Here is a 27460-nt window from a genome sequence, read left to right as displayed (position 1 = left end):
TGAAATAATTTAATTGCTTAGATATCTGAGTAAAAATATTACAGGTGTATATAAACACAAAGAAACTGATGAGTGCCTGGTCTTGGGTTAATCATTTTTTGGACCTAGATGTTGCTGGCAATGTTCTGTCACATCTCCACAGCCACCAGTCGTCTGTTATCATGTTGTGATGATACTTGAATACAAATATATTGAAGAATAGTCTGAGGACTTCTTTGGATGTTGTTTTATCTGGGGTTTCCCAGAAGAGAGTGAATAGCTGTTGTGTGCAATAAAACACAACGTGGGGTCAAGCATAACCATGAAAACTATTAAAAATGCTTTTTCATTGGACTTGACCATGAGAGCATTAGCAAGCAGTTAATGTTTTAATGGCAATTTTTAAAAGGTACCTTTTCACATTACTTTCTAAATGCTCATTCAGTCCTTCCAAAAATAACCCTTTGTGTGCAAATGATTCATTAAAAAAAAATCAAAAAGGATCAGTTGCAGTTCAGCAGGATTCCTGGTTAGTTTTTTTAGTTATTTTTGACTGCACAGCCTAGAATTTCAAAAGGAGAGCCCTGCACACTCCATAGGTCTGAAATTTTGTAACATCACTGCTGAAATACTTGGGCTGTCCACAACATGTCAAACTTGTGGAATGAACATTATGTACTAGCAAAGGACCTCAGAAATACATTAAAGAAACTTGTGTATTGATTATATTTTCTTTATGTTTAGTCCTTGCATCAAAATTATTGGTCTAATGAATTTCTGTCTTATTTTAAAGACAAATATTTTCACGAAAGAATTAATTTTTAGAGGATTAGATCCACTCACTCCCTTTGCTACTTTCTAAACCCAAGATTTCCTCAGCACTGACAAGGCTAAGAGAACATAGAACATATAAAGACATGTTTCCACATCAAATTTGATGTTATGAAAAAATAAAATGTTATCTGCTTGATTTTTTTTCCTTAGAATTAAGGTTCAGGCTAATTAGACAGCGTAGCTTCCTCCCTTTGAAGTCTACCGCAAGTTACAAAACTTGCTCGCTCTGGTCTGAACGCTTTATGGGGAAACCAGAGGGCCATGCTGCCATCTGCTGCTGACTTTAAAATCCCCAACCTTTAAAAGTCAGGAAGAAAAATCCGATATGCAACTTAGGGTTAGGGCTTCTGAATTTCACAAATCATAATAAAATATGTAAGAACTGCAGCTTAAAACTTTATTTTAAATAACATATAAAAATTATTTAACTGGGTTATCCTAATCACTGTTATAAATATTTAAAATATGTGGAAATTAATAGAAGTGTCTGCACAAAGAAATTTACTATAAAATGGTTATTAATGTTTATTTTTAATTTATTATTTTAGACAACCTTCCTTTTTTTCCTAAATTTATTATCATATTTATATATTTAAAAGGTAGTCTTATTGTCCTCTTCTTCAACTGATGTTTTCTAAATAAAAATGATAGCACATATTTGTGGGGAATGCTCCAGATTTATGTAGCCCCTGGGTTTTCTTCCTCAGAGAGTTTGCTCACTTGTTTATTCCTTATATCTCTGGGCTCTTTCCTAGTCAGCATTCTTCATATTCTTTTGAAGTTTGAATCAATGCTTTCAAAGACTGGCTGAACTGTATTTGATACTGGAAATGGATCACAGACCCAAGACTATGATTAAAAAGTAGTATTAAAACTCAGAACACCAGGGAACCTTGGAAAAAATTAATACAAGTTTTTTTAAATAAAAATAGCTATCTAATATTATCATTACTGTTCTGGTTAACACAGAACTATATCAGCAACTTCTACACAAAACCTAAAATTTCTATATGCTTGCTTACTTTTACTGTGATCTATAAAGACGCGAAAAAGTAAATTCTTCAAAAATCTTTAAAATTTTTACAATAAGGGCTGACATTCAATTCTGACAAACCAAATTTGCAACGTTGAAGTTTTAAGACAGATTAGTTCTACTGCTACTCTGGACTTTGAGCAATGTTGTGAATGCCACAGGCGCTGCTGACGTGAAGTTTGAAACAGGGGCTGTGGCTTTGTGGCTGGTCCTGGTGGTTGTGAGGAGCTGCCATGTGGGCACTGCCCCGTTGGGTTAAGTCAACCAAGGCACTTCAGGCACTCTCCCTGGCTTCTGTCGTTAATCATTGAACTTGGACGCTTGGTGAACAGGCTCTGCGTGTTACATGCTGACCTAGGCTACGTGAAGGGTCATTGACAACAACCCATTTAAACACCTTTAAAGAGTAATAATTCAAATTGGAAAGATTGGAAAGCATCAGTCTGGTGAGTCGGGTTTTTACTTTAGGAGTGTAAAGAATCTTCTCAGACTCAGCAATGCTCACCACAGTTCCCAGAAAGACATTCAAAACCAGTGATTTCTTGTCCAGCCCATGTATAAGGCCCTGAGCATACCCTCAGCCCTGCAGGAGGCCAGACCAGAGTACTGGGGAACGGGGCAGAGCAGGGTAAGGGCCTGCTGAAGTTAGGAAAGAAGAAAATCCTGTTTTCCAGATCTTCATGAGAAACAGATAGGAAAAAGAGGTATATGAGCCATGACCTTCACACTTCAGATGAGCGCTTAGCTGTTGTTGAATGCATGGCAGTACCAACTTCTCTTTTTCAGTCCACCATAGGTGTCTAAGACCAGCAAAAGATTTTTTAACTTTTACCCTTGAAAAAAGATAAACTGCCTCCCTCCAGCCTGGAGTTTAGTGCCTTAATCTTTAAAATGTAGTAACTGCTCTTTGATAGTCAAGAGATACAGCGTTACAAGAAAAGAAATTGTGGGGTTTTTTTTCTTTTGAATTTGAAAACATGCCACAATTTTTTTCAAGATTTAAAATAATATTTTATTTTATAGTTCTTCATATTGGTCCACACAGAACCTCACTGGGCTCTAGGATTCTTTCTTGAATGCTTGTAGACATAACGTGTATCACAATCATTAAAATAAAGATTGAATTTTTGTGCAATTGGAAAATGGCCTGAATCCACTAGAAACTTTTAATTACTGACTGGATTTATTCCAAGGAAAATGAGTCACTGGTACTGTCCTTTTTTTCCTGTCTATAAACAGAGGCCTCAAGAATACAAGCACAGTATGATACCAGGGGTTCTAAGGGCATGAATCCTAATCCTGTCTGCTGTACTACTGCTCACTAAAGTGATGCAGCTCTGAGAGCTGGGCAGAACCTGACTCAGACACAGCTGAGACAAAAACAAACATAGGCTCACCACATGTAAAACACCCCATCAAGCATGAAAGCACAAAAGGTATAACAAGAAGGCCTAAAGGGCAGCCACAGCTCCTGCAGGGACAGAAAGCAGAAGCAGAAGAGGGAGAGCAGGGTCACTCCACTCTTGTTTTTCTGATTAAGGATGCTGCACCTGGGCAATGCTGTTGGGTATATGCAGCAGGTCCTCCCCCTCCTCCTCCTCCTCCTGCTCCTCCTCTTCTTCCTCTTCCTTCTCCTCCTCTGATAGAGAACGGGAACTTCTCTTTTATGTGCCATTCCCAATATTTTGCTGCTGTAACTCAGCAGTCATCTCCAATGTGTTATCTTTTACTATGTAACTAGGTTAAGGATATCAGAATTTTAAGCAGATGTGTGGGCATGTGTGTGCGTGTGTGTTTTTTTGCTTCAACCTCCCCATACAGTAAGGTGACAGCACAGTGCTGAATCAGAGCAAACTAGCAAACTTGGACATATCAAATCTTAAACGAAGTCAGAAAGCTCTGGAAAAAATTCTGCTGCTTGATATTGTTACTTGGTGTTGCTATAGCAGGAGTGTTTTTAAGACCCTCAGAAAAACAGAAAATACTGGTGATTATTTTCACTTGCTGCATTAGCATCCATTGGTGATATTAAAAACTGAAAGCATCAGTTTGAACCTTTCAATTCTTGATGTTCTTTCCCCAAATGCTAAGCATCTTTATTTTGCAAAAAAAAAAAAAAAAAAAGGAACATGTTTTATAGAGACTATTTCTTCTATCTGGAATATGCATAAATATGTGCCTGTCAAAATTTTTCAAGGTAATGAAGGGATACAAGGAATCACTTTTTCCCACAGGCATCAGACTTTATAATATTGTTACATTGCTCCTTCATTAACACTACAATCAAAGATTTTTTTCTGTTTCTTTTGACTCTTATGTTGACCTATATACTAACAACTACCTCATTATTAAACTGATGATATTGTGTGATTAAGCCTTGCCTTTGAGAGCTTATTATAATGATTAACATTGCCCTTTGGAGTTCTGTGTGGGCACATTGATTTATTATGCCCTCAAACATTTACTCTTTGTGTTGATCATACCAAAATGTCTAAAATAAGTCTAATGATAATGATAAACCTAATTTCACCCTCAGTGACACTTTTGAGAAGCCTCATGGCAGTAAAACAAGATAGTCTCTAAAACTGTGTTGAACTTAAAGATCTTAATAAGCATCATGGTAGGAATGAGAAAATAGCTCTTGCACCAAACACTAGCTCTTACTCAAGAAAATCTTATGTAATTTTGAAGCCTTCTTATTGATTTCCATAAGTTTTAATGTATACAGGCTACTTTTTCCCCCCTCTAACACATCATTAAGAAAGCACAGACTTGCTTTGCTATTCTCATGTAAATCTATATGCAAATATTGCTGTGATTCACATTACCAGACACTGCTCTTTCAGGCAGTCAAGCCATGTTTCCTTGGCATGTATGCACTACCTATTTTTTAGAGGCAAGTAATTCAGCAATATGATTCTTTCTGGGAACACTGATTCCAGGACTGGCAATATTCAGTCATTTAAAAATATATTTTTTAAACTGTATCTGAAAAAACATTAAAGGAAATTGCCTGTTTATATTTTTGTGTGTTTCTGAGCTACTATAGTGTATGCTGTACATGTCTTATGCCTTTTTACTACACTAGATGGTTTGAAATATGCTAAAAATTATTGAGAGCCCATACAAGCTTATCAGAGAAAGTCTGGCCTTTCAGGAAAAGAACAAAATGAGATTCATTTCAGATACCTTTAGGTGTTACTGCAATGCCCTGAAGAGCTCAGATCAATCCTTTTTTTGTGAGTGGTGTTAAGCAAAGCCAATCTGGGTGTTTTTTTCCTAAAGCAATGAAAAAGAATATTGGTTGGTCTGTCTGCCATGAACAGGTGATTTCAAACAATGTACAGGATTTATTTTCATTGAACCACATCACTCTTATGTGTTCACCAGGCACTGTTATTGCTCCTAAAATTGCAAGCTCCTTGGCTTGAAATTTTGTGGTGACAGTTAAGAAGTCTTTATCTTACCTGGATTTAAATGCCTACAATGCAGGCCTCTAAGGCTGTGCTGTTCTTCTGTGCTTGAATAAAGAGTAAATCCAAGCTAAGGAGCTGAAGAACCATCATCATATGCTTGTGGGAGACAAGGAGTGAACTAGGTGGAGGGATCCTGTCTGTGTGATATACACCACAACTAGAAAGAAAAAACTCTGTTGAGCAACAGAGCAGACACCACCAATATTAGCTGAATAAAGATGACATCAAGTGAACTCTGGTAGAGAGAGAGCTGTTGAAAAGTTTGCATGCCTGCATCCTTTTATCTATAATACAATAATGAAAAGAAGAAACCAATACTAAATTCTACTGTGCCCTGAAGTCTTGCTAGATGAGATTGAGAACAGAATATAGTTCTAACAAAGTGAATTTTTGCTTTCAAGAAGGTAAATTTTTTCATATTACATCTTCTGAATGCCTAGGATGAAGCAAGAAAGAAGTGCCCCCAGGTTGCAGAAGCTCTGAATTCTCAAAGCCATTGATGAAAATGACCCTGGTATTACCATAATGAACTAGAGCAGAGACTGCAAGCAGCTCTGAGCAGTTGCCTAAATGTGTTCAGCTCAAATTTGCTTCAAAAACAACAGGAAAGCTCCAGACATTTGCTTTCAAAACAAATTCTTAAAGCCCTTTTGTTGTAGCTTCTGTTCTGACCTCCTCTCTTTAGATATAAAAAATTATTCCAGGTCTTATTAATTTGATTTTCAGAACACAGAGTTGAAATGTGGTTTTCTTTTATTTGATTTCCTCTTAGAGGAAGAGACTGAATAAGGCCTATAATTTACAAAGGAGAGATGAGCAAGCTGTGGTAATTTGAAAACCTTTGTAAAGAGATTTGCAACTTTCTTGTGCTTCAGCTCCTCACCTTTAAAAAAAGAGGAATAACATTTCCCTATTATCTTTAGATTGAATTGATGAAACAGATGGTGAATTTTTATAATAATTTTTATTATTCTTGATAACTGGTAAAATGTAACATTCTGAGAAATCAGAATTTCCCTTGTATTATCATAAGGATACAGAAATTTCTCTGCATTATCAGGACTTACTTTCAAATGGCCTCTGTCCATCAGCATAAAAAAAGTCTAAAAGTATAACATTTTGATCCCTCTGTATTTTAAAATTCCAGTCAATAAAAATTAATTTAGGTTAGATATGGAAAAAGCAATTGTGTATACAAATCCAATCCTCTTTTTTTGGAAAAGATTTAAATGCAATGCATGGAGGGTATCTTATTCTTTCCTCTTTTGTATTGATTGTGTTCTTTTCATCTATTCTTCATAGATAATAATTAGTGTGTCATTAATATTTGCTGTGGGACTTTAAGTTTTTGTCTATTAACTAGCACTACTCTGTCATTTTCTTATGCTGAGTGGGAGATGTCAAAGACATTAAAACAGAGAACATTAGTCCAAAATCATCTGCAAATTCCTTATATCCTCAGTTTAATAGAATTTTTCATGTTTGTATGATGAACTAGAGATCTGAATTATTAAACAAAAACCACTAGCGGTTTTTATTAAGCATATGCACATACAGTAAACTCAAAAATTAATAATGTATTGCAATATTTCTTATTAATAAGGAATAAATTAATCAAGGAATTTCTATGTACAAGAGCAGTTAGAATCACAAAACAGTGAAAAGACCACTTTTAGAAAGTCTTGGGGAATTTTCAGTAGGTGTGCCATTGTTTATTGCTTAAATAGTGTACCTTCTCTCATAAAAAGAGGACTGTAAGAATTTTAGGCCCTGCACTAGTTCCATTCCACTTTCACCACAATGTCACAGCTCTTCTTTGGCTGCTTGCCTTTTTCATCCCACTTGTAGCCGCCCGTCCCACTGTCTGTTTCTTTTTGGCTTAAAAGCTCCTTAAGAAGGAGAGATTATGTAGTGTTGTAACCACTGCACTCTGCCTAGCAGGCTGCTGCTCCCTGAGAGCTCAGTGAGGGTTTCCCAGGGCCATGCCATCAGTCGCATCCCGGAGTCCATTTGGGACAGCCCCGCGATCTGGCTCCGGCAGCAGCAGCGTCACAACGCAGTGGGGGTAAAGGAGGCAGAGAAGGGTCTCTCATGAGGGTGTGAGATGGCTTTAATCACATCTCGTCCCAGCAATGCTGAGGCACAGAGACAGCGTGGTCTGGGTGCGGGGTGGTTTTGTCAGGGCCCAGGGGCGGTCCCTGGGCGGGGTTGGGGTACAGAACAAATAGGGAGAAACCGAGGGAGTGGCCAAGGCTGGGGAGGGAACAGGGGGAACATCACAGAATGAGGTGGTTAACAGGCTACCACAATGTAGGGCTGTGCAGTAACTTGGGTCTCTGTGCCTTTGCCCCACTAAAGTCCTGCACTGCAGCCTGACCCTATTTTGGCACGCAGTTGGCCCAGCCTGCTGCATCAGATTATTTAATATCAGTTGTAGGAATTCACATCTGCCTTTTTGAGCTGCATGGTTTTCCCATAAGCTCATTTGTCCTCACAAGGCTCCTCTAGATAGCAAGGACCCTACCAACATTGATCCCAGCTCCCAATATGCTGTCAGTGTCTTCTATCTTTATCTTAGCTGTGGCTGCTGAACTGCAAATACCAAGAACTTTCTGAGATTTGACAGTCTGTGCTGAGAAAAAGATTATATTTTGCTTTTTCCTCTGTGCTTAAAAATCTTATCTGATACTGTATCATCTGAAGATCCTGATACAGTAAGTGGAATTCTGAAGGACACCGCAATATAGATCATTTGGAAAGGTCAAAGTAATAGCCACTCTATTCCAGCTAAATGGCCAGCCTGTTCAGATTAGAAGCTATCCTTCTGCTGTCAGACCTACAGTGTCTGAGTCCTTGTCTGCAAACAAATATACCATTTTAGCTATGCTGATATAGATAAATCATCTAACTCTATATATATATCTCAGTAACTTCTCTGTATATGAATTTTAAGTCCAGCCTATTTTAAAAACATTCCATAAACTTCCCAATTCCCAGTGTCACATCATATCTTCTAAGTTAAACCCCGCAAATAGCAATGTGAGGAAATAACTCATGCATGCTCTGTACTTTATTGAATGATCTGAGTAAGTAAACACATTATTTTTGTTAAATATTTTTAATTATTTAAAAATTGCATATTATTTAATCATTCTTTCTGTGTTTGTGAAGTGACACTGGGATTTTCTCTCTGTAAACTAGTTTCCTGGAGATAGATTCAGATAAACCTACAGCTTCCACAGCAGATAATTCCAGTTAGCTCTCTCTCCCTTAATATTTCAAAAATGCTTTCTAACCATTTCCAGAGGGCCAGTACACTAAACAGGGGCTTCCTCACCAAAATAAAAGAGGATGCAGAAAATTTGAGCTGAGTGTGGGGTGAAGTGTTTGTTGTAGTCATTGTTGTAGTCAAACTATTTTCTCAGGGAGAAGTCATACCTTAGTGATTGAGGCAGGCATTGGGAAGACGAGTTTTTTTTCCTGATGGGCATTAATAGAAGTCAGCCTGTGTCAGTGCTGTAGCAAACCAGCTGATGTGAAAAAGGACACCTCTATTCTTGAGTCATCCTCAAAGCTGTTGCCTATTTCTCACTACATTTTTTTTTGAGAAAAGAGCATCAACTGACAGAAAAAAAATCCAGCCTATATGTTCCAGATGCCAGACTGTAACAACAATTTATTTCACTTGGGGATCATGGTTTTATTTTTTTTTAATTATTTGTATCAAATAGGGAAACTATGCAAATATAATGAATATAGATCTAGACATGGCTCAAAAATACAGTCTCAGTGGGAAAGCACCACAGATGTTCTACTAGTAAGGTAAAATTCAGAAGTGATTGCTGAAAGAAAATGATTTCTTTTTTATAATAAAGTCCAAAATATATTGTTCCTGGAAACCTTCGTTCTGCTGGAGGAAAAACCCAGAGAAAATTCTTCTAGGATTTATCAGAATCTTTCTTATTATGCCTCCATCAGGAACTTACAGGGATACAGAGTTAGGCTACATTTTTAATTCACCTTTTCTTCACATTGAAGAGACAAACCCCTGGGTATTCCTAAACTGTGCTGATGTATGCATATATATTTACTGCCCATATAGGTTGCCAGATATGAAACTGTATGAAGATATCAACAAGCTGAATGTGATTCTGGTTCTGACTTGTTTGGAAAAAAGTTCTGAGGACTGAACCATTCTTTATTTCAAGGTGAAGTGTGGGACATGAGTGATACCTTGGGAGATGTGCTAATGCTGAAATAGGACAGAAGAGTACAGGCAGTGTGTAGAGCATTTCCATGAAACCACTGTGGTAAACAAATGGGAAATTTAAACCAGTAAAATAGGTTTTCATGTTAATTAGGAAAAAGAAACCAAACCAGATATTTTAAATATTTATTTGTCAGACTGGGATAACAGCCTTTATAGAGCACAATTTGCATAAGTTCTCAAGATACATCCTGTATACAATCACAAAACCATGGCATGGATTTATACATAAAGTGAAAACTGGGACAGATTTACAAGCATTTTTATACAATTCTCATACTGCTTGTTTCAGTTTTTACAACTTTAAGAACAAATCTGTTTTCTTTTCATTTTTCCTGATGATTCTGAAAGCAAAATGAAAATTAAAAGAAATTCAAACCGAAATGAATATCAACAAACCACCACCTATGCATGCAACATTCACTGTGGAAACATTACATTTGCCCAAGGACTATTCTTTTTTTTTTGTTGTTTTTGCAGGGTTTTTTTTGGTGTTTTTTGGATTTTTTTTAAACATTGTGTCTGCTGTACACGTTGTCTGTAGCATGACAGCACACACGTTAGTCAGCCGTTGTTGAGCACCTGAGCACATCACTGAACATCTATAAGATACAATCAAATAAGGACACACTCACATGCTTGGATGTCAAATGGAATTAGTAATTTAAACTCAGTTTGTTTTACAAAAATGTATACTTATTTACAGGGTAACAAATTAAGAAAACAACTCTCGTCAAATCATCTAGTTTTAATTATGGATATCTATATATATTATAACTTTTGAGCTCATCAATATAGTTGCGTATTAATTTTTTCAAAATAATAAAACAGAACATATAGAAAACATTAAAATGTTTCTTATGATTTAAAGAGAGAGTATCCGGTTTCACTTATTCTTTCTATTTTCTTTCTAAAGGCAACATGTATTTATAAAGAGCCATTCATCTTACATGTCAAGTGTACTGAAAATTCACAAGGCATGTAGGACTAGAGTTTAAATATAATGTAGGTGGATACTTATGCTAAATTTCCTCTCTGTTTCATTACCTTTATAAGTTACACTCACAAATTTTCTCTGCTATTCACATAGGTATGTACATATCTAGATATATACTCAAATAATGAATCTGGGACATTCAACATCGTAGCAATGAAAATAAACTAGTTAAAAATAGTGTCAGTTATGATTCAAATAATAATTTAAAAAAATACTATTAACATCTTTATGGTATCTCCATGAAACTAAATACTAATTAAATAATCTCTATTGGGCTCACACTAGCTTACAATATAATAGATGTCTTCTTTTTCTTCATCATCATCCTCAAAGTATGAATCAATATCAGCTGGTTACCAGCTACCATATCCCACAACGTAACCATGCAAACACCCATCATACAGAAAAATAACTCAAATATTTCCTAGGTCTTAATTTAAAGCCAGTTCAAGTCAACAGGTTGATTGTTACTGACTTTTACTGGTTTTTGTTTCTTCCACACAGGATCCATGTAATGTAAAACCATGGGTAATAATAAAGAAGCAGCACTCATTGCCCCTGGATACTATCCCTTTAAAATGTAATGATAAAGAACTAGCTCAACATTCATCATAGAAACTCTCATGTCTAGTTTTAACCTGGAAAAAAAAAGTGGCTGTTTGCTGCTCATTGTATGCATACTAATAATAATGATAATGTTATAAATCCCTGTCATTTGTAAACACACACACTGTGCTTTTGCTCATACTTCAGCTTGTTTCCACTATACAAGGCCTTGAACTAAGAAGCAGCTTCAATTTCAGTTGTCTCAGCAGATTTATGCATTAAAAGAGTTAAAATGCCTCTGCTGTTGCCTCCCTGCAATATGTATCTTCAAAGCAATCGTAGAAATGTATGAACTCATTGATAATCAATCACTCAGAAATGATAAAAGCTGTTGCCACATCTAAGCACTTTTGGCCAGATAAAAGAAATAAAAATTAATGAGGAAAAAAAAAATATACTGAGATATATACAAAACGGTAAAAAAATACTAATAGTCCTTGTTTGATTATTTTTTTAAAAAACATTGTCACGAGAGTTTTTCCTGACTTCATTCATAAAACAAACAAACAAACAACATAAAAAGAAACTATGCATTCAAACATGAATCTGTGTTGCATAGAGTGATTTCAGTACAACCTAGAAATTTGGTCAAAAAAAGGAACTTGGCACACTTTGGTAGCATTCTCTGACATCTGAATGATGCTGCCTCAGAAAGCCGAGTGCAGGGGCCCAGGTCTGACCCACACCCACCCTGGGTGACACCCTAGGAGCCCTGTCCTTGCTGCAGCTGGCCGAGGCAGCGCCATGTTCCTCACAAACTCTACTCTTTGTGTTTCATGACAGGAGTCCAAAACTGCCATTTCAACATGCACAAACATTTTGTGTGTTGCTCAGAGAACCAAAGTCACTTGAATTAAACCAGCTGCCCACAGCTAATTATCCTCAAAGGCAGCTGTTCCCTACAGCCGCAGCTATACCACCCAACAAAAGTATTCCATAAAATATTGGCCACATTTGTATGTGTGTGAGAGCAAAGCACGCCTGTCCACTTTCTCAATTAAGAATGATGATTACAGGCTTCCAGTAAGGCAGCCAGATACTGCTCGTTCCTCTCAGAAATCTCCATAGCAACTACCAGTGAGACTTGCTGCCTTTATAGCAAATCTTAGCAAGAACAAAATCGCCAGCAGTTTGCACAAAATTGCACACCTCATGGCTTGTACTTCACACGGAATTTTTTTTTTTGCAGATCTTTTTTCAAAGTACAAACACAGTATAGTCATCAGGAATGCAAGATAACCCACCAAGAGAGCAACACGTATGTCAAATGTATCCAGGCAGGACTTTTTGGTTCAATCGGGGATTTTTTTCTTTGAAGTATTTTCTTATAAAAACATACACAACATCAAAACATATAGAATTTTTACAATAACTCCAGAGGACTGCTCTTAAAATATATGAGAGATAGGGTATACATATACTGGTGAAAGCATAAAATTCAACATTAAAGCACACATCCTACTTCCACTGTCAGTGATGTTGTGTTTTTAAGATAGCTAATAAGATTTTGGTAAGATTGCTCTTCTTGCAAGTTAAGCAGGTTACGAGCAGGTTATGAACAACAGGAGTTTCCTTGGTGTGTGTAGAATTAATATCATCTCTATATTTCTTCTCATATTCCTGTTCCATGATGATATTTTAAGTTGATAAAGACAAAACAAAAACTGTATGTGGGAAGTGTCACCAGATTAAATGGTGTAGCTTTTTCACAGTCAATCCAATTGCTCAATAACCTAAACTTTATTTTTCCTTTTTCTAAAAGGCATATAATATTTTTCCAGAAGAATATTCTCAGCTGCTCTTGCACAACCTGTGGAGGTGTACTGCATATATTCAGAAAATATAAGACAATGTACATTGAATAATTTAATGAAAACTGAAAAGTCTTTTTTGGGCAAGAAAAATAAAAGTCTTTCTTGGGCAAGAAAAATAAATGTCTGACATGTATAAATTTGGTCATTTTCTTTTTGAGTATGCAAAGGTCATGAGATCATATTTCCAGGGAAACTACTTTTTATTGAAGCTGTGAAATATTAAATGAGTTCTGAGTAACATGGGAGTTAGTACCATTGATTCTTGGGTTTTAAAGAAATTGATATACTTTTAGGAATAGGAGAAAAAGCTCTCCCTTCTTCAAACATGGTTCAAGGGAAAATGTAACAACCAGACTAAGCCATGTCAGGCAGTAGTTTCTTCACAAGGGAGCTTACTGCTTGCCTTTGAATCCGTGAAAGGGGACTTCAAGCATGGAAGTGCTGACACAGCCTGAAAAGTTGCAAGTTACCTTCCTGTTTACTTGCCTGAGAAGCCATGCTGTTGAGTGGATTATACTCAGACATTCACCTGAGATAGCAAGAGGATATTCTTCATTCTAATGCAGCTGCACTCAGTCAGGAACTGCCCTGCTGTCTCTTCCCCTTAGATTTCTAGCGTGCCCCTAGTGTTGATACAGAGCCCTGCATCGAGAGGGTCAGCGTTGGCATGGTGGGACTGCTGCTCCAAAGTGCCCACAAAACAGCCTAGAATTCATTGTCTCTCTACAGTTTCAGAACAAGACTGGTTGCTGAAAAACATAAGGACTAGTTGAAATAACTGCATTAGTCCCAGTGCTTAAGTCTCTTCATTCTCAAACTGATTTAGACTTTCTGATTCAAAGGGTGGGGTGAAGTACAGTGTCACTGACATTGAAACAGCATTTTTTCTTTTTGATGTAGTGTGGTTTATTACCTGTCCTTTCTCCTTAAAACCACATCCCAAGGTATAGACAGTTCATATAATTTTATTCATTACATTCTAGGAGAGTGGTTTATAGCCATTTTTAACACACAGAAACAAATGAAACAATCAGATCTGATTATCCACAGTATAGTTTTTGAAGGAAAAAGAAAGAAGGAAAAAAGTAATGTAAAATAACATTACCACTCTTGCAAACATCTTGCAGTTTGTGTCAAGTGGCATAATCTCACTACAGCAAATTATCAGATATCCTAAGGTGCAGAGGAGCAAGTTTTGCACTTTTGATAAGTGAGATTTGGAAAGTCAGTCACCCTAGCTGCTTTTTGCATAAAATGATCTCCTTCTGGTTGCACAGAAAACCAGACTGTGCTTCCCATCACACTACCTCCAGCTGCAGCCGAGCTCTGTGTTAGCACCTGCCTCCAGCCTTCATCATTTCCTTCACAGTTACTCTCTTCACAAAGAGTCCAACAACATGGAGCCCTCATATCAGTCTTCATTTCAAACAGCCTCACTTTAACTTCTGGGCCCAGATTTTCTTCTCCTTTTGCTGTATTTTGCAGCAAAAATAAGTGTACTAGCCCTCATTTAAGTGTGCTTTGTAGCCCAGAGACTGCTCTTTTCTACTTTGTATCTGAAAGACTAGCTAAACACAATGATATCAAACTATATTCTTGAAGTGATGCTGTTTAGAGCAGACTCTGCATGTTTTGTGCCCTAAGCAGACAGCTCTGCTCAGTGTGTTTGTGTGGAGCTGACCAACAGTTTGTGCCAGTTTACTATTCTTTTCCTTAGATCCACTTTGTCAAGCCAGATATAAGCTTCTCCAATCAGTGTCTTTTTCATAAACTTCCCTCCATTGGAGACAAGCAGAATCTGTGAAAATAATAATAATAATAATAATAATAATAATAATAATTCACTGATGTGCATAGTAACATAATACTAGCAAAACATGAAAGATCCAGAAATGCTGAGCTCAAATATGCTATGCACAGGAAAGAAACACTGATCATAACTTTTTATATAGAGTCACCCCCTCACAAAAAGCCCTGTGAAAATTGAATCTTCTCTCCCTTCTGTTTCCCTATCATGAGACATAGCAATTAGAAGATGACAATCTTGAATGTTAATGAGCAATTTGTTTACCTGCTGGTTGCCAAGGATGAGCATAAGTCAAGTTTTAAGTTACAAGACAAAGCTCTGTGCAGGTGAAGTACCAGATCTTGTTAAGTCTGTGGAAGTCTGATGAAGACTGGGTGTTCAAGGCCCTCTGTGAAATGTCATCCAACCACATATTTTCCAGCTACAGAGGTTTGTGCCATGCGAAAAATACACTTTTCTTAAGGACTTGTCTCATTCTGTGGGTCTATAGGTTCATTATACATGTTTCTAAGAAAATGCATTTCATAATATGTATAATTCAGGGCATGAGCTATAGTTACACATTCAGAAAAAATTTAGCTTTTCTTGATTCTGAGTAACTGAATTAACAAGCACAATGTTTTGTTGTTTGGTTTTGTTTTCTTTTTATTAAATTTCTAAGTTTTTCAAAAAGAGAAAGAACTAATGAAGATTTGCATTTCCATGACAGGATTAGCAGCAGGTTTGTAATATTTACAGTTACTGAGCAGACATCAACAAGCAACAAGAAAGGGAAGTAAATGATAGCAGGAGGAGGCTGTCAGTCTCTGTGTGAACCAGCAGGAGAGAACATAGGGCATTTTGTTGTTTGGTTTCAAAGATCTAGTCTAGAAGAAAAATGACAGGACACAAGGATTTTGTACTCTGCTGAAACCACATGGCAGTAGACATGTAACAGAACTGTAGAAGAACTAGAATTTCCCGTATCAAGAACGTCAACATTTTTGAAAATTTTCCATTCTGATTTGGAAAGCAAAGTAAAAAATGCAAACTTTACATTACAAATAAAATAAATTTCAAAAGGGAAGAAATTTACAAAAGTTTTCCTGAATAGGCTTCCTACTTCCTTGTCCAGTTTTGATATCAATTGGCTACCTGGACAGCTTAGACACCTAATGGCTATTAGTCAACAGGTTTGAGAAGGGAAAACTCTTAGGCACTGAAATATTAGGAAACTCCATTAATCAGAAAAGGTGTCCTTGAGGAAAATAGGCAGCCTGCCTCCACTGCTGATGGCTTTCTAGGTCCCTAGGTTCAGTGTTTGCTGAAGAATGGACTGCCCAGAAGCTGGAAAACCAAACCAGAACATCTGTGAAATATGTTCTTCGGGGTTTTTCTGATTATTCTCGCTTAGGACATTATGAATTTCTAATTGCAGTGAGCCACAAGCCAGAAGCTTAGTGCTTTCCAGAAGGGTCACAGGTGAGTTGCCAAGAAACAGGGAAATCAGAGAAGCAAGGAAAAAACTGCCAGGGCCTGAGGAAAGTGCCTGTCTTAAACCTGCCAAAATGTTTTCCACAGAATGTTTTCATTCTGACACAATTAACAGTTTTGGGACAGAAAAAAATATATCCAATTTTTCATTAGTTCTGTCCTCTATCCTTCTCCCACATGAACCCTGGGGTCTATCTTCTCTGGCTTGTCTGTCTCTCATCCTTGTTTATTCTCTGCTCCAGACCTCAAATTCCAGTCTTGTTGTCCTGGATCAATTAGTCTTAGTTTCTGAACCCCAGGGTTTCTGGGTTTTTTATTTATTCCCATTATTCTGTACCAGACAATTCAAGCTTTTCTTCATTTTGGTTGGTTTTTGTTTTTTGGGTTTTTTTTCCTCAAAAGACAATGGTCCCATTTTTATGGCAAATATTCCCAGCACTTGCTGCTGATTTTTAGACTGTCTTAATTTCTGCCTCTGGTTAGTTCTCATAGCTCTTTACATTGTACCTTCTATTATTATCATGTTTGATCTCACTCCCTTTCTATGATCTTACTTTCTTCCATCATCTTCCAATTTAATTTTTGTTCTATAAATTCTGGTTTTGTTTCATTTCCCTCTCCCCCAGATCTCTTTTGACTGTGTCCATGTCTTTGGTCCTAAATGTTCATTACTCAAATCCAACATTCAAATCACCCAGGTTCATGCTTTGCCAGAGGAACAAATCGACTGCTAAGCTTGAAGAGCACATAAAAACAGATGCACTGAGTCAGATTACAGCTCTCTCCAGGCAAATATTTTGCTTTCAAAAGTGCAGAGGGCAGTGTATTAGGCAGAATATAAGAACCAGGCAATTAAGTATTGACATTCTCTCAAAATACCTAATAAGGTATGTGGACCATTGACTTCCTGACTCACAGGTAGTAAGTCTTTTATTTAACAGAATTTGATGTCTTTCGTCCATAAATTTCTCCTATAATTTTCTCCAGCTACTTTTTCTATGAAAAAATTTAGCACTCACAGTATATAAAGGCAATCCATTTGACAGCTCAAAATCCAATTTTCATGAAGCAGAAACACTTTTCCTTTGTTTTAAACTTGCTCCTTGATACTTTTACAGGATACTTTTACAGCTTTCATTCTCTTTCTTAGCTCTGGTGTGCAGCATCGGCACATATCATAGAATCATAGAATCATAGAATCATAGAATATGCTGATTTTAAAGACATAAGTCAGGATCATAAAGTCAAACTCCTGGCCCTGGGAAGGATACCCCAAGAATCACATTGTGTGCCTGAGAGTGTTGTCCAAATGTTTCTTGAACTCCGTCAGGCTTGGTGCTGTAACCACTTCCTGGGGAGCCTCTTCCAGAGTCTAACCACCCCCTGGGTGAAAAACTTTCTCCTGATATCCAACCTAAACCTCCCCTTACTCAGCCTCACGCCATTGCCTCAGTTCTGTCACTGGTGACAACAGTGAACAGATCAGTGCCTGCCCTTCTGCTTCCCCTCAGGAAGGTGTTGAAGAACACAATGAGGACTCCCCTAAGTCTCCTCTTTATGTGACAGAGTTCCAGGGGAAATGTTGTCAAGTCTCAGGCTAACTGTTCCTATGGATATGTCCCTCACTATCTCCCTCCTAAAAACTTGATGGATTATTTATCTGTAGGATTCTGTGAATTCTTTACTGGCCTACCCTATATGGTTTCCTCTTCAAACCACCACTGGAAGCAAATTTTTTACAGGAGCTCTTAAACTTTGGCAAGACTTTATTTACCACTTTGGCTTTCCCCAGAAAATGTAACCCTTAAACAGCCTTTTGTTGAGTCTATCAAAACAATAAGATGTTAGGACACCTTAAACCAGGAAAAACACTATCTATTTTTGGGTGTCTTGTTTTTGAAGTAACATCCATTTTGACTGTGATATTACTGACACAGGCAATAAGCCTAATGTAGACACTTAGATAATCCAGACTAACTTTAGTCACCAAAATGCAGCTGTCTTATTCAGGCTGCTCTGACAGATTTAAAGGTATGTAAAGTGCTGATATGCCCAACAATGTCCTCCACTTAATTTTAAGGTTGGCCTGCAGATACCCCTTGAATTGTTTCCCTCCACTGACTGGAGAGAGCCTGAATATATGGCTTACACTTGTTATCTCCTAATGTGAAAGTAAATTTAAGTAGGAAAACTGAATCCAACCTGTCCAAAAATCCACAAGTCTGGCCATATGACCAAATCTGTCGAAGCAAGTAAAACACAGGAGAGGGACTATTCCTGAACCAGTTCCATGCATCATTTGATGTATAACAGACTGACAAAAAGTCAACTCCATTGCAAATGTACCAGAGAATATCAGCCTTGGCATAATCAATAATTCTCAGTGTCTGAGATTATGATTATTCTATCAAATTCTAGGTACCACAACTTTTAAAGAAGTTGGAGAACTGGACAGAATGATAAAATGTTTAGGCATTTAGGCAAAAGGACATATCAAAGAAATTTGGTTGACTTAGCCTTGAAAAGTAGAGAGAAGTGATAAGATAGCCTTTCAACGTAAAACCTTTTTTTCTTAATTAAAAAGAAAGTGGATCAGTTTTCCTCTGTACTTAGTGAGGATACTTAAGGATAACTGAGCTTAATTTAAAAATATGATCTATTTAATTTTGATATTGCACTGAAGTTTCTAAATACATAGAAAATTATTCTTGGAAGGCATGTATAACTCTGTTCTCTGGGGGATTTTAAGAACAGATCACGCCTAAAATTTTCAGGCCTGATCTATAAATACCCCTCCTCTGTGTGGTGTGACGGAGTAATCCATCTTTTAATGTCTCCTCTAGCCTGATATTTCCATTATTATATAACTGTGTTACTTTCTTTGTAGTTTTCTCTTTTCAGCAAACAACTGGGGTAGAAGATTGAGCTCAAATGCCCATAGCACAACACAGACAACATCCAAAATTAGGATTTAATAAAATGCAGAATTACCTGAAGAGAATGCCCAGCAGGACTCAAGCTAAATCTAAATGTTTCATTGAATGAAGGCTCTCGGTCATGCCTGCATACCCTGGTTTTCTTCTTAATTACTCTCTTTTGGGTAGAGATATTGACAACATACAGCTTCACATACAGGTCTGGGGAAGAATAGTTCAATGTGAGCTTTTAAATAATCATTGTTCTTAATGATTTCAACAGAGGGGATTTTTTGTGAAAAAATGACAATTTACAAAGTCATACTCTGTTCTTGTTCACATGGTGTAGAAATGGACCCACCCCACTAAATCAAAGAGAATTACTTTTTGTTTATAATGCTGTTATTGAAAGAACAAATACCTTGATGTCTTCATCGATGTATGAAAATACCATTGTAAGCATGAGATTTTAGTTTTCAAAAAGCTTTTTCATAAAAATACAATACTTTACTAGTTATACCTGTTCTTTGATAACCTAGGGATTTATAATTTTTACTAAAATTAAAAGTAGATTAATTTTTAAAAATAAGAAGTAAATTAAAAAGAGGATTAACTTCTGAGAGTTAATTTGCTTCTCAAAATGTTTTTACTTTCATTAAAGTTGCTCATAGGAGAAAAGAAGCACTTCAAAAAGAATCCTGTAGAATATGTCATCCTGGCTAAGAAGCAATTTTCTTTTCCATTTTAGTGAGGATGTTAAATGACTTAAGATGCAACCTCTTAATGTTTTCAAAGTATCATGAAGCTGTTTTCTTAGTGATACCTGGTAGATGATCTGGAGATTTAAATTTGTATGTGATATTTCTGCACTGAAGGATTTCTACTATCAGTTGTTCTCCATCTGTCTTCATTTCCTTCTTTAATGCAATCTTGATTTCACCCATGACCTGTGTTTTACCTGGAAAAGCAGAAAAAGCAACCCTCATTAATGTAAAAGGAAATGGAATGCATTTTTTGACTTGGAGAGAAGTAAAATTTTCTGCTGTTTTGTTTTGTTTTGTTTTTTTTTAGTTTGGGGTTTGCTTTTGCTTTTTTTCCCCTTATAGTTTTTATAGCTATACTTAGAGCTTATAGTTTTTAGTCAAGAGTGTAAGGATAATATACAGTTTGGATGAGCAAATGGTAGGTACATGCAGTACACTTGTATAACTAGATTATATGCTTCAGAATGCATTTGCCTCAGTGGAGCTTTTTTCCCAAGAATAGAAATTTTTCTGGGAGTCATTACAAGTCACATAACGGTCACTGCAATTCACCTTTTCAGAAACATTTGCTACAAGATTCTGAAGTTATCTTGTTTTAAAAAAAAAAAGTAAGAAAAGAAGAAAGAGAACATTCAATAGAGTGTTAAAAGTAAGATATTCAAAGGCAATAAAGTAAGTCTCGTAAAGTCAGCATTTCATTTCACCTTCCTACATACATGGAGCAATATCATTCACAGAGTTTAAAGGGAAGTGCTTACAGTGACCTTTAAAAGTAAAGGTAATTTCCCTACTTATGTGGGCAGAAATACTGGCCCATTATTTCCACATTTTATGGATTTCGCTCTAAATCAGTTCATAGATGGAGAGAAGGCACAGAAGGAAATGTAGACAAAGATATTTTGCCTTTTCTCTGCCTGTCCTCCCGCAAGCCTTTACAGAAGCCAGGCAGAGCGGAGCACGGCTACGTCTTCTAAATGCATATGGTCGTGGGAGCAGAGCATCCTCAACTCAATTCTCTCTATACTAACATCATCTTGCAGTGCAGTTGTGCTTCTCTATCTATTGTCCTGCTACTGAAACTATGAATTCACCTTCCTCTTCTCTTTAGACATTAGTTCAAAAGAAAACAAATCATAAAGCCCCTGGGATTCTTTATTACCTAGTTTCTGGTGCCAGCAGGCTTTAACACTACTGGCAATTCTAGAAGCTTGTGCCAAGATGTTTTAAGGTGCAAAGCAATTCTGCAGAAAGTAAACAATTATGATACATCTGGAGAAGGTTCTCAAGTAGTATTAAGTTGCCAAGTGGCATGTGGAGATTACTTCCTGTATCACAAATGTATAACCAAATTTGAATAACTCCCTCTAAAAATGACAGCTTCTTTTTCACAGTTGTCAATTCACAGAGTTCACAGTGGTCTGAGCTGGACACGAATGTTCTTTGGTGTGAGAGAAATAAACTTCCTCAGGGTGTCATGGGATTGGATAACCCCAGGGTTTGCATTGATAGGAATAAATAAAAATATACAGCAACCAATCACAACCTTTCGTGTTCTTATATAAGTTTAGAAAACATCAGTCATAAGTGATGTGAGAATGGAACTGATTGCAGGTATTTTGGTACATTGGATGATGATAAATTCTACAATACAACTCTGAAAAAGCGATATTGCATATCTTTTTAAGAAAGTACTAATAGGGTTTCCCAAGGAAGTGAAAAATAATTTTTAACTTGAGCAGTAACATTTCTCTCAATAAAAATTATTTTCAGATGAAAGAGGTGCAAAACAGGATTATCACAGTGGCAGGGAACCATATAGCAAAGCACTAAAAAAAATTACTAATTTAGCTCAGGAAACAAAGAGTGAAAACAAGACATTCAACTGATGCCTTTTCCTGGTCTTAAAATGAACAGTCAAACACAGTTAGAAAGGAAAAAGGGATTTTACCTTGGTATTTATTTTAGGGATCCTTAGGTGCACACATCCATGTTGAATGCACCTCAATGCACACCCTCAAAAGATCTGGTATAATATTATAGGTTTTACTAATTAGCATATCTATCAAAAATTCCCCAATGAGAGGCTTGAATGAGCCCCCCCTCCCTGAGGAACCTTCCCCTGGATGGTTCTTAGTTTACAGAATATGTTCTGGAGAGGACCTTGGGGTCTGGGGCACACTGATCCCTAGCTACGAAGCTTCTAAAATGTTTGGTCTCCTTGCTGAACAAACAAGTACAAGAATGAAGGCAAAAAAGCACTAAGAATACAGAAGTTGTAAAAAGGTATAACAGGGGTATAAAAGAAAAGGCAAAAAATCTTCATGGCATCACTACAGCCATATGCTAGAGTAAAAATGGAAAAGGATAAGAAATATTTAAGCTGAAGTAGTGTGATATTTTACCTGTTTCATATATATCAAATTCACACTTACTGATACACCACAGGAGGAACACAGTCAAGCACAGCATCGTGTTCATTTTTGCAACATGCCAACTCTAGGCAACCAATTCTTAAATATATCTATATCTATACATATGTTTAAATACATCCGTGGTTTATTTCAGGACTGCACACCTCTTTTTGGGGGACCATATTTATTAATAATTCATTAACAATTAAAAGATGGTGGTTATTAACTAAACTGCTAAAAGGTATTTGAGAAGTCAAGGAGTTTAAATTTGCTGTGGTGGTGGCAACACCAAAGCTGTTATTCTTGTAGGACTGTCACACTCTGCATTGTAAAAGGTTAATTAACTGCAGCTCTAAATCACAGGATGTGTCATCTTCATTGTTGTTGTCAGTTCCAGAGATTGATAAGCATGGATTGTGCTCCCATTCCTTTTTAATCAGATGCCTGCTGTCAAACAGAATTACCCAAGACAAAAGTAAGTAGTTGCCTCCATCATTCCGTGTTATCAAGGCTAATTCAGCAATGCATTAAATGAGCAAGTAAATCTCACTGGAGAATGGCAGGCATTTTATTCAGTTCAATTGTCTAAATGTAAAGTTCTGAGATAATTAGCACTTTTATCTTAGAATAAGTTGAATTGCTTTCTGAGGTTGACTATGTCTTTTCACATAGATGGATAATGCATGAGTAGGTTAAACATGGAAATTTAAATATAAGATATCTAAATGCTGCTACTTGATAAGCATCATACTTGAGTAATTTCCTGAATGGATGCCAGATGGCCAGAAAACAGAATCAGGAAAATATATAAACTGACATTTTATTTCATGATTGTGTATAAATTGGTATGGGCTTTTCTGATCCAGAGGAGCGACTGGGGGGTGCTGAAGCAGTGGAATTAAACATAAAATACAAGGGGAAAAAATATTAACAAATATTTCCCAGCATTTTTCTTTCCAAATGAAGTTTATAGATTAAATTATTGTTTACAAAGTAGTAGGAAATGCTCTTCTGGAGCTTCAGGAGTCAGACACTTTATGGTGAAAGATTTTATATCAGAGGAAGGTCCTTCTAAACAGCTTCCAGTGACATTGGCCTACTGAAGAGATGCATAATTTCCTTAGGTCTTTATCTGTTTTGATACACAGAGATATTAAATTAATGTGCCCCTGAGGGCTCTGTACAGTGTTTATTGATAGAATAAAGGAATTGTTTTGATGTACTTCACTACTGTTTGTCTCATAGATATCTAATTACTTGGACTTGGATAATTATTTCTAACATGATGTAATGAGAAATAATATATTCCAGAATCAAGCTACTCAAATACTCCTATGTAGCTCTATTTCTTAATTAAACAAAATCTTGTATTCAGCTATATTAGGATGTGCTTGTAATATTTAGAGAGTTAGAATATATAGCACCATGTCATAAAATCTAAGCAATCTGAGATTCCAATCCAAATCTTGATAACTTGATTCAAAAAAGGAAAAAGTTACCACTTTAAAAATATGGGGCATGATTAAAGAGAACACAAAAACATGGGTTCTGTCACAAGACACATGTTCCCTAGTAGCTTCCTGTGATCTTAGATTTCATCTCTCAGAGGTGGAGTTAATAACATCTACTTCTCTTAGAGTTGTTTGGATTTAGTATTTGTGATTGGGTTTTCTGTGAAGACAGAGACTTTGATTGTGTAAACATAGACAGGACTTTGGTGTGTGATCCTAGGGGAAAACAGAAAGTCTTAGGAAGGCTGAAGAAGACTTTGCCACAGTCAAGAATGTCTCCACAGTAACCCATGAAACTCATACAGACATACTGTCTAACACAGTGCTGTTGTAGCAAGAAATATGTTTCTGGTGGATTCCTTTAACACTATTTTAAGAATCAGAAATTCATTGTCCAGCAGACAGCTGTGCTTCAGACAAATATATATATATAGCATATATATTTCAGTATTAGAGCTAAGCAAACTCCAACTGAAAGTAAAGCAAAAGTATTCAGTATAATTTTAAAAGTACATATATCAAGGAGTTAAAATGTAGCCAAAACCTTCCAATCTTTTTTTAAGCAAATCTTTCTCTCTCCTTTATTTTTTATATTTTTTTTTCTTTTACCATCACACAAGTTACTTGCAGTACCAGCTGTCTGTATTCATGATGTCTTTCATCCTCTTGCTGGGGCATGAGCTACTGACAAAGTTGCTGCAAAATAATGAATAATCTTCATAAACAATGCTTCCCAAGGTTTACAGGCTCCAAATTTTTCTGTCCTTATGGTTTTTTTTTTAAATTTCCTTCTTTTTGTGTTTTACCTTTTGCATACATATTGCTTTCTCCATGAAAATTGCCAGTTTTCTCTTGCAGGCTGGTTTTATATTAATTTTTTCTACAGTAAGAAAAAAATCAGGCATCTAATACAGTTTTAACTACCACTTCCTCCAGTCTCACAGTGCTTTAAATAGATGTTGGGATTACTACCGTGGATCTGTCTCAATAAATATGAGGTTGAATATATTCATGTTCTGAGATTTGTTGCTGCTCCTGCAACTGGATACTCAGTTTGCTCCTCACAGTGCAATCAACAGCTCATGGGACAAACTGAAGCTCAGAGAAAGGTTGTATTTGTTTACCTCTGCTCTGAAGAGGAACTGCAGATGCTAAGGGTCCCTAGTATGTGTTCTTTTCTCTAATCTGCCTATGGAAAGGCTAGGTGGTGTTATAAAAGAAGGACTCAGTGTTATTATTATTTACTCTGTCCCTTACCTGACACAGGTTGGGACACTGTGCAGGAAGCCATTCTCCTCTGAGATGGCAAACTCTGTTCCACTCCTGAAAAATGGCTCCCTCTGGGACACAGGGATGCTCTGTGGTGCGAGCAGACAGGAACCAAAGGAGCTGCTCTCTTTTTTGCTTCCCTCTCCTTACCTTGTATTGTGGACTGCTGAGAACAGATTAAATATTAGGAGATGAGCTAAGAAGGTCTTTCATTAATATCTCCCAGTCTCCTTGGATGTGATGCACAATTGTGTGATGGGGGAGAGGAACAGAACTTTAGCCTGCATGCCCCAAATCCTTATTTTAAGATGAAACAAAATTGTTGTACAGAATGTATTTTGAAAACAGAGAAAGTCTTTTGCCTCTTGAGATTTTGAGGTGTGGAATATTTCCCACAAAAACTCTGTTCCATTTATTGGTCATTCTGTGTGTGCCTCCCTTTCAGAGGTATTATTCATCTTTTTGAAAGAAAAACACAAAACAAAACAAACAAAGGAACAAAAAACCCCACCAAAAAACCCCCAATTTTAACTGTACATTGATACCATATGTAAAAACACTTGATCTGAAGTAATGTGATGTGTGGGAAAATAACACTGATACTTCACAATATGCTCAAATATGAAAAATAAAGGCATGTACTTGTACCAATCCAGTTTCAGTCAGCTTTATTTCTGTTGTGTGACTTTCTAAAATGTTGTAGGTTCATGAGGCGGTGGGAAGAGTATAATGAAGGAATAGTGTTAGAGGAGGTGAATCTGAGGAAAGAGTTTCACTAGTAACAGAAGTTGCCCAAACCAGTGACCTAAAGGACAGTATAGGAGATCAGAGCTTTCTCCAGTAATATTTTTTCTTCAGTATTCTAGCAAGACTTGTCCCTGTACCATAGAGATATTCGGATTATAAATGGAGGAAAAATAATGAGACCAAATTTAGGTGATCATAGATTACTCCACAGGTTGATTTCAACTATGAAGATGAACACAGAATACCTGTGTGCATGTGACTGGTAGTAGGCAGAGAGAGAATAAAAATGAGGTGAGGGAAGTCAAGATATTCATACAAATAACCCTTAGTACATCCTACTAGATTATCTTTTATTTATATCTTCCACTTCCGTGGAAGGGAATTCTTAGGTTCTAAACTGATAATGCTATCAACATCTTCTCTGCAATTCCTTCAAATACCAGATTTCCCCAAATGCTAACTCTGATTTAGAATGACAAACTAATGACAGGGTTAATCATAAGCAAGTGTTTATGTCTAATGCAAACTCCCTAAATGTTCTAGGCAATAGCAAAAACACCTCCTTAAGCTTTTGGTTTTTGGATGGATAAATGCCTGTGGAGGTGCCTGCCTTTTTTTCAGTGATAGTTGAGAGGCGAGTTAATGGCTTCCATTTAGAAAATGGATTTTTAAACAATGAAACTAGGCTAAAAGTACCAAAATTAAAATTTACAGCTCCATATTTTTCCATAACTTTATTGAGAGAAAGCTAAAACGATGGTTGAAATTATTCTTGTGATTTTAATCAAACTTCAAAGATAGGTGCAGCCTAGATCTGAAAGGGGAACTGTGCAGTCTCAGAAGGAAAAACTCTCTTCAACCACCTTTGTTCCCTTTCATCCTCACCATAAATCACTGCCCAAGTCTAAATATATATTCATAGTCTTCACAATTTTAGCATCTTACATAATGAGGCATATCAGACGCTGCAGATTCAGCTGCATAAAAGATGGCTTGCCACAGCACATCTGAAATTTTGATGATGAAAGGCACATTTTGCCCTGGCTTTTTGTATAGACAGTTCATACAAGGAGAAGAAGAAAACTAATATCATACATATAGAGCAACCTGAATCTTGATTATTTAAGTTTATTCTACAGCAGCTTTACTAAGGAGAAAATGTGTTGCTAAAGGAAGAAATAATTTGCAAACTTCATGTTAAAGTCTGAATTTGACATACCCACAATTCAGTAAAGTATTTGCACAATGCTACAATAATCTTTTTGAAACACAGCATAAATATTTTGTTAAAGTAGGACAACTGAGTCTGCACTTTTTTTCCATGTCAGTATGAGAACACAAAATGGGTCTCACCTATACAAAACCAGGGAGAACTTTGCTAGATTTGCTTGGGTTCTCATTTAAAAGATGACAGATTTTAAGCTACTTTCCCTCTCTCATGGTAAAGACATTTTAAATCTATTTTTTAGTTTTGATATGCAAGTTTTTGAGAGTTTGACAGTATAGTCTGAAATGACAAAATCCCTTCGGAGCCAGCCTTCACTTTCTGTGTTGAAA

At 36.6% G+C, this 27460-nt stretch overlaps 1 protein-coding gene across 7 annotated transcripts in view; it reads right to left on the bottom strand.

Annotated features, from left to right (window-relative positions):
* Positions 1 to 9699: 9699 nt before the first annotated feature.
* The window catches only part of PCLO (piccolo presynaptic cytomatrix protein), a 326540-nt gene continuing 308779 nt past the window's right edge, over positions 9700 to 27460 (bottom strand). For all 7 annotated transcript variants that reach the window (XM_039571460.1, XM_039571461.1, XM_039571465.1 and 4 more), the window contains 3 exons: positions 20025 to 20159; positions 19278 to 19423; positions 9700 to 14804 (listed from right to left, as the gene is read on the bottom strand). In XM_039571460.1, the coding sequence (XP_039427394.1) occupies positions 14664 to 14804; positions 19278 to 19423; positions 20025 to 20159 (422 nt within the window). In that variant the 3' untranslated portion in view covers positions 9700 to 14663. The remainder of the gene's footprint in view (positions 14805 to 19277; positions 19424 to 20024; positions 20160 to 27460) is intronic.

This window comes from Corvus cornix, chromosome 1A (genome assembly GCF_000738735.6).
Source record: "Corvus cornix cornix isolate S_Up_H32 chromosome 1A, ASM73873v5, whole genome shotgun sequence".
Lineage (NCBI taxonomy): Eukaryota > Metazoa > Chordata > Aves > Passeriformes > Corvidae > Corvus > Corvus cornix.
The sequence above is the reverse complement of the archived record's forward strand: the minus strand, read 5'-3'. Positions and strand labels throughout refer to the sequence as shown.